The 7505-nt window shown below is 52.5% G+C and overlaps 1 protein-coding gene across 1 annotated transcript; it reads right to left on the bottom strand.

Annotated features, from left to right (window-relative positions):
- Nucleotides 1-4249: 4249 nt before the first annotated feature.
- LOC119326477 (probable LRR receptor-like serine/threonine-protein kinase At4g36180) lies at nt 4250-6618 on the bottom strand. The gene is made up of 2 exons (XM_037600115.1): nt 5369-6618; nt 4250-5186 (listed from the first exon to the last, which is right to left on the bottom strand). The coding sequence occupies exons 1-2, from the start codon at nt 6616-6618 to the stop codon at nt 4250-4252; spliced, it is 2187 nt and encodes a 728-aa protein (XP_037456012.1).
- Between the last annotated feature and the right edge of the window lie 887 nt (nt 6619-7505).

Genomic DNA, 7505 nt, shown 5'->3' with positions numbered 1-7505 from the left:
GTAGGAAAATTTTGAATTTCTGCTACGTTCCCCAACAATTCATACATTCTTGTTGAGAGCTTCGGGATCAGCTCAGGCTTGGACATAGGTTGGCCGCGGACATATTTCCACTTTAGTTGCTCCCTTGTAAATGTTTCGCAGTGCTCGATGCCTAGGAGTTGTTCTATAGTGATACCGACCTCTTTAGCCTGCCTTCTATGATCGTCGGTTATTATCAACCACTGATCGGCGGTACTCACATGTGTTTGTAGTGGGGGAGTCGATTGCACTGCCTATTCTCCCAGCTGGGAACAGTTTCCCCGCATTTTTTGCCAGCTGCTTGGCTCGAGCTGGAGCTCGACCCCTTTTTTTGCTTGATATGACTTCCTGATAGAGCGCTCATAGTCTGAGTCCCTATGCTTGACAGCTGGTTGAGCATTATCAATAAAGTATTGTATGGTATCTTAGGTATGATCTCCTTTGGCGGCGGGGGCGGCTTCGGTCCAAAATGGGCCCTCAATTGGGCTTGCACTTCGGCTTTGTTTTCCTCGTCAGTCAGGTGGTAAGGCAACCTCGGAAGAGGCTTGAGGCTTGGACCATATCTGAATTTCTTGCCTCCTGTTGTACCGCTAGCCGACGTAGCTGCGGTGCCTCTCTTCCGCTGTTGCTGAGGCGGCAAAGCCCGCTGAGGTGGTAGAGACGGCTGACGCGGTGCCTGACTTGGAGGAGGAGTCGGCTGGCACGGTGTCGGACTTGGAGGATGAGTCGGCTGATGCGATGCCAGACTTGGAGGATCAGTCTGCTGACTTGGAGGAGCGGGAGTCTGCTGAGGCAGCGACGGACTTGGAGGAGCGGGAGTCTGCTGAGGCGGCGGCAGACATGGAGGAGGAGTCGGCTAACACGGTGTCGGTGGTCTTGGAAAGACGATGCAATCCTTTCTTCATAGAATGATACGATGTACGGCCTCTCCTAGTGTGTGTTCATTGTCACCTCCAGGAATGTCAAGCTCTAGCCCCGAATATCCTTCCACCACTTCATCAACCCCGACACGAGCATAGCCAGCTGGAATCGGATTGCAACGGAAGGTTGCTTTAGGGGGATTTGTATAAGCATAGCCGTCCGCTACCTTCATGGATATGTTCTTCATTTTAAAGTGTAGCTCACAAGTTGTCATAGCTATGATATCATCCACAGGGTATCTATCTGGCAATGCATCATCGTGTTGGGGAACGTTGCAGAAAATAAAAAATTTCCTACGGTTTCACCAAGATCCATCTATGAGTTCATCTAAGCAAACGAGTGATAGGAGTGCATCTACATACCTTTGTAGATCGCGAGCGGAAGCTTTCAAGAGAAAGGGGATGATGGAGTCGTACTCGCCGTGATCCAAATCACCGATGACCAAGTGCCGAACGGACAGCACCTCCGCGTTCAACACACGTACGAAGCGGATGACGTCTCCTCCTTCTTGATCCAGCAAGGGGGAAGGAGAGGTTAAGGAAGAAGACTCCAGCAGCAGCACGACGGCGTGGTGGTGGTGGAGAGGCAGTACTCCGACAGGGCTTCGCCAAGCACTTAACGAAGGAGGAGAGGTGTTGGGGAGGGGAGGGGCTGCGCCTTGGATCAGTTGTTCAGCCCTCCCCTCGCCCCTCTATTTATAGGGGAAGGGGGAAGGGGGCCGGCCCCCTCTAGATAGAGGGGGGGCGGCGGCCAGGGAGGGGGCTTGCCCCCCAAGCAAAGGGGGGCGCCCCCTTCAGGGTTCCCCCCCCAACCCTAGGCGCAAGGGCCCAAGGGGGGGCGCCCAGCCCTCCTGGGCCGGTTACCCTGCCCACTATGGCCCATGAGGCCCTCCAAGAGAGGTGGCCCCTCCCGGTGGACCCCCGGAACCCATCCGGTGGCCCCGGTACATTACCGATAAGCCCCCAAAACTTTCCGGTGACCGTATGACAACTTCCCATATATAAATCTTCACCTCCGGACCATTCCGGAACTCCTCGTGACATCCGAGATCTCATCCGGGACTCCGAACAACATTCGGTAATCACATACAAGTCTTCCTAATAACCCTAGCGTCACCGAACCTTAAGTGTGTAGACCCTACGGGTTCGGAAGACACGCAGACATGACCGAGACGGCTCTCCGGTCAATAACCAACAGCGGGATCTGGGTACCCATGTTGGCTCCCACATGCTCCTCGATGATGTCATCGGATGAACCACAATGTCGAGGATTCAATCAACCCCGTATACAATTCCCTATATCAAACGGTACGTTACTTGCCCGAGACTCGATCGTCGGTATCCCAATACCTCGTTCAGTCTCGTTACCGGCAAGTCACTTTACTCTTACCGTAATGCATGATCCCGTGACCAAACACTTGGTCACTTTGAGCTCATTATGATGATGCATTACCGAGTGGGCCCAGAGATACCTCACCGTCATACGGAGTGACAAATCCCAGTCTCGATCCGTGTCAACCCAACAGAGACTTTCGGAGATACCTGTAGTGCACCTTTATAGTCACCCAGTTACGTTGTGACGTTTGATACACCCAAAGCACTCCTACGGTATCCGGGAGTTACACGATCTCATGGTCTAAGGAAAAGATACTTGACATTGGAAAAGCTCTAGCAAAACGAATTACACGATCTTGTGCTATGCTTAGGATTGGGTCTCGTCCATCACATCATTCTCCTAATGATGTGATCCCGTTATCAACGACATCTAATGTCCATAGTCAGGAAACCATGACTATCTGTTGATCAACGAGCTAGTCAACTAGAGGCTTACTAGGGACATATTATGGTCTATGTATTCACACGTGTATTACAATTTCTTATATATGATGATCCTTTCAGTCCCTGGCTTGGAACATGATTCAGAATCATAACGGATTTTCTTAACCTTTAAGGGTTTTGACAAAATGGCGTCATTCTGGATGTACAGAAAATGGTCCATATTTTTCCTGATCACATCTACCCTTCTATATGTCACGTTGTCTAGTGTCAAAGAATTCAAGAAAACCATGGCTTCGTCATTAACCGGAAGTAACATCCTGATCAGGTTGAGGTGACCTGCAACGACGATGCCTCGAGAAGGGAACGACGTCCGGGACGCCACCATCGTCATCCATGACCGTAGTCAGGCGCGATTTTCCGCGGAAGACACGTTGTCCCGATCTCGCGGCTGGCTGGAACCGAGCGGAGCTTCACCATGGAGACGAACACCGTCCTCGGTACACCGGCGGAGATACTTCATCTCCTCACCGGTCCCTCCACGTGCCGCCGGTCGGCGGGAAGCCTCCCCGCGGCGGATCCGATCGGGGCGTTGGATCCGCAGTGACCGCCGTCACCATCTCCGCCCAGAACAGCCCACCCCGCACCAAATGGGGCACTGCCACCGCCGCCGTCCATCTCAGGGCCGCCGCTCCGCCGGCTATGGTGCTTCGGCCACCGCCGCACGGCATGGGGTCACCGCCCCAGCTGCCGCCTTCGGATCCCACGAGAGGAGCCGCCCTTGACGCCTCAGATAAGATCCCACAGCATCCACCCGCCCAAGCGCCTTCGACACCGGGCCTGCCGCTACCTCGGCCCATGCTGGCGGCAGCGGTGGCAGAAGGAGGCGCTAGAGGCGGCGTGAGGTGCTAGGGTTTCAGGGCTCCTGGCGCCGCCCAGGGGGCGGCGACGCGAGGGGGAGGGGGATGTTCGTTGAGGCCTCTCGTGCTTATTGATGGCTCGGAAGTTAGAACAGGCCGTCCAATAGGTAAAAGAGCTATCCCATTCCATTACATAACTACAAACGGCCGGGGTTATCAAATCAAAACACATATAAAGAACATTGCGAAGAGCGAGACACGCCTTTAGCCTGCACGGAGGGTGTCATCGTGTCCAGAGAAGTCACGGTCAATGTTGGCACGCTGGTGACGATGGGCCGCAGCTGGCGATCGGCGGAGCAGGAGGAGGTTGACCTGACGAAGCCGCGGCTGGAGACGTTCACGCAGCCAACGGCGACAGCGAGCCTCTTCTGGTGAAGGAGATCGATCGAATACATAGTAGAAGAGATATATAGAATAGTCAAGTAGCACCAGAAACTCTCCTGCGATCAGTTCATGGCGCCTTGGCGTGATCGATCTAGCTACATCTTGTACAGGAGAAACGTAATTAATCAATTTGGGGAGAAGAATGGGAACAAGACTCATTGCACCCAAATTTACTCAAGAATCGATGATATTGGTATCATATTGTAGAGAACACAACCAGTAATAACATAGCTAACGTGACACCTTCTTCATAATCTTACATTGCACACCATCCACAAAGAAGAGAAAAGCACATCTCCAAGCCTTAACTCTAAAGAGCATACCAAACCATAGCCAGAAACCAAACACAATCCCAGCGATCACCCAATAGCACAACCACTGATCCTCAACTTCGCAATTTCTCTCATTTGGTGAAAGCAAAGTATTTGCACACATGTCGAGAGGAAATCCACAGAGCCCAGAATTATTGGAGTAAATTGATGGGTCAGTCAGGGTTTGCATCTGACTCCCATTGGGTATCTTGCCCGACAAAAGATTGTTCGAGACATTCAACGAATTTAGCCATGATAAGCTCGACATGCTGGGAGGAATTTCTCCTGTAAGTCCATTAGATGACACATCAAGGGACTCGAGAAAAGTCAAACTGCCAATGTCTTCAGGAATGCTGCATGACAGGTGATTTCTTGATAGATTCAGGAACTGGATGCCCTGAAGTTTGGTTAGCTCTTCAGGGATGCACCGAGACAACAAATTGTCCGACACATCAATACCACTTATTAACTCTAGTGTTCTGTTGAAAGTTCGCTCTTGCCCCTTCCAGTTTATTTTGATCTTATCCCAATATTTTAATCCGCCGAGCGGTCTCAGAGTTGACATATTATGTGGACGCCTCATGGAGGTCAAGTTTCCGAAGGCTACCGGAATTGCTCCAATGAAGCTATTGTTTGCCATGTCGAGCAACTGAAGCTGAGAAAGTTGTGATAGCTCCAAAGGAAATTCTCCGGTGAAGTTGTTTGATCTGAGGCTAAGGATTTTCATTGATTGAACCCAAATCACAATCCATGGAGGGAGGACACCAAAGAACCTATTGTTCCCAATGTCTAGGGTGACCAGCGAGTTGCAGGCTCTTAGGACCTGTGGGAAGACACCAACAAAGCCATTTTCGGAAGGGAGTACCTAGAACTCATCTAGATGAGATATAATTTGGTCTCATTCACTTTGAAAACAAGAACAGATACAACTCACGTCAGCATACACGCATCTTATAGCATCACATCCAATGGCTATAAAGGGTGAATGAAACCAAATTATATCTCATCTAGATGAGTTCTAGCAAAACTGTTTTCGGAAAGGTACAATGACTTGAGAGAGCAGTTGTGTCTTGCCTTAGCCAGAGGGATCTCACCTAAGAAGGAGTTGTCGGACAGGTCCATGAACTCTAGAGCCTCCAGGTTCCACCAGCAGCCCGGGAGTTTCCCAGTTAGCAGGTTTTTGGACAGCTTCATGTACCACAGAGCCTGGAGATTGCACCAGCACGCTGGGAGGTCCCCAGTAAGCTTGTTGTCTGATAGATCGAGTATCCTGACGGAAAGTAGCTCGCAGAGCTGGTGCGGGATGTCACCGATGAGGTTGTTTTTGTAGAGTTGGAGGCTGACGAGGTTTTGCATGTTGCCGATCTGTGGTGGGATGGAGCCGTGGAACCTATTGTTGCCAAGAATGAGGGCGATCAGCGAGCTGCATCCCTCTAGGTGTGGGAAGGTCCCAGCAAAGGCATTTTTGGCGAGATTTAGGTACATGAGAGAGCAGTTGTGACTTGCCTTAGTCATGGGGATTTCACCTGAGAAGGAGTTCCTGGACAGGTCCATGAGCTGCAGAGCCTGCAGATTCCACCAACAGTCCGGGAGGTTCCCAGTGAGCCGGTTTTTTGATAGGTCGATGTATCGCAGAGCCTGGAGTTTGCACCAGCACTGCGGTAGATCCCCTGTGAGTCGGTTTTTTGACAAGTTGATATACCACAGAGCCTGGAATTTGCACCAGCAGTCCGGGAGGTTCCCAGTGAGCCGGTTGTTTAACAGGTCAATTTTCCTCACAGAAAGGAGCCTACAGAGTTGGTGCGGGATGTCACCGACGAGTCTGTTATTGCGGAGGCTGAGGGACTGGAGGCCGGGCATGTCACCAAGCTGCGGTGGAATGGAGCTGTTGAAACGGTTGCTGCTGAGGTTGAGTGATTTGAGTGAGCGCAACAGCGAGATGCTCGCCGGGATGGCCCCGCGGAGGTTGTTCCCCCAGAGGTTCAGAACGGCGAGCGCCGGGAGCACCGTGGTGTTGAGTGTATCGAGCCCGCCCGAGAGACCGAGTCTCTCGAGCCTTAGCGTCTCGACGCGTCCCGCGGTATCGCAGAACACGCCGACCCAGTCACAGACCGGCGCGGCACTGGTCCAGTTAGAGAGTGCGGCTGCCTTGAGGAGGCTGACCTTCCATGCCAGAAGGGCATCACCCTCCGATGGCACCACAGCAGTTGTCTTCACGGGGATGGCTGCCGCCAGCAGGAAGAGCGCGGCGGTGCCGGCGAGGTGAGCGTGGGCGCCTGGTCTCCTCATGTCCGGGACACACCCGGCCGGAGTGAGAATGGTTTTTTTTTCCTTCTTTTTTGCGGGGATGAGAATGGTTGGGTAGGAGAAGTCTAGTCGGCACGGCAGAAGAGAGCGCACGTATATATGGATGAACCGGCCGGCGGCAAAAATCATGAACAAGTTGTTAAATTTACACCAGTGTGTGTGCTTGCCCTCGTCACCTGTATGCATACGACAGGCAGCGCGAGAGGGCGACGAATGGAGCCATCAGACTTATTCAAAACAGCACCGATCAAGGACACAGTCAGAAGATCCTCCGGATGCATTTTGGACGATCTCCCTATTACGAAGGCCTCCACATTTTGATTGGTAGTTCGACATAAAAAAAACTGTTGTTCCCGCGACGGACCCGCGTGCGCCACCGGAACCATCAGCAGAGTTGACACGGACGGAGGCGGCGGCCGCAGCACCATTGTCGACGGCTGTGTGGGCGGCTGGCTGAGTACGGTTGACATAGGGGGCGGGGGCGACACTGTAGCCGTCGCACGTGTACATGCAGGACGAGTAGCACGGCCAGCACTGGGCTTCCGCTGCGAGCAGCGGGGGTTGGGGGTCCGCCGGCCCTGCCGCGGCGAAGAGCGCCGTCGATCGCGGCCAGGAGGATGGCCATCTTAGCCGCCACCATGGGGAATACGCTACCGTACCCTGGTGAGGTGTGTGGAGATGGAGATCGAGCTGTTAATTTGGCCAAGCTAGGTAATTAATGTTAGTTTTTATCTGTTTTTCTTGCACTAACAAGACTTGTATTAGGCTCGTCTTCTGAAGAGAAACTGCATCTCCTGGGTCCCATTGTACATCATCCCCCCTTTTCTCTCCTTGTAGAAAGAAATTCTCTCATTTTCTCTTTTTGTTTC

The sequence above is a fragment of the Triticum dicoccoides genome, chromosome 6B (genome assembly GCF_002162155.2).
Source record: "Triticum dicoccoides isolate Atlit2015 ecotype Zavitan chromosome 6B, WEW_v2.0, whole genome shotgun sequence".
Classification (NCBI taxonomy): Eukaryota; Viridiplantae; Streptophyta; class Magnoliopsida; order Poales; family Poaceae; genus Triticum; species Triticum dicoccoides.
The sequence above is the reverse complement of the archived record's forward strand: the minus strand, read 5'-3'. Positions and strand labels throughout refer to the sequence as shown.

Bases quoted from the DNA above. Each gene is read 5' to 3' on its own strand.
- LOC119326477 (XM_037600115.1), bottom strand. From the start codon at position 6,618: ATGAGGAGACCAGGCGCCCACGCTCACCTCGCCGGCACCGCCGCGCTC. The intron at 5,187-5,368 runs TTCCGAAAACAG...CTAGGTACTCCC, and splicing joins TCTCTCAAGTCATTGTACCT to TTCCGAAAATGGCTTTGTTG.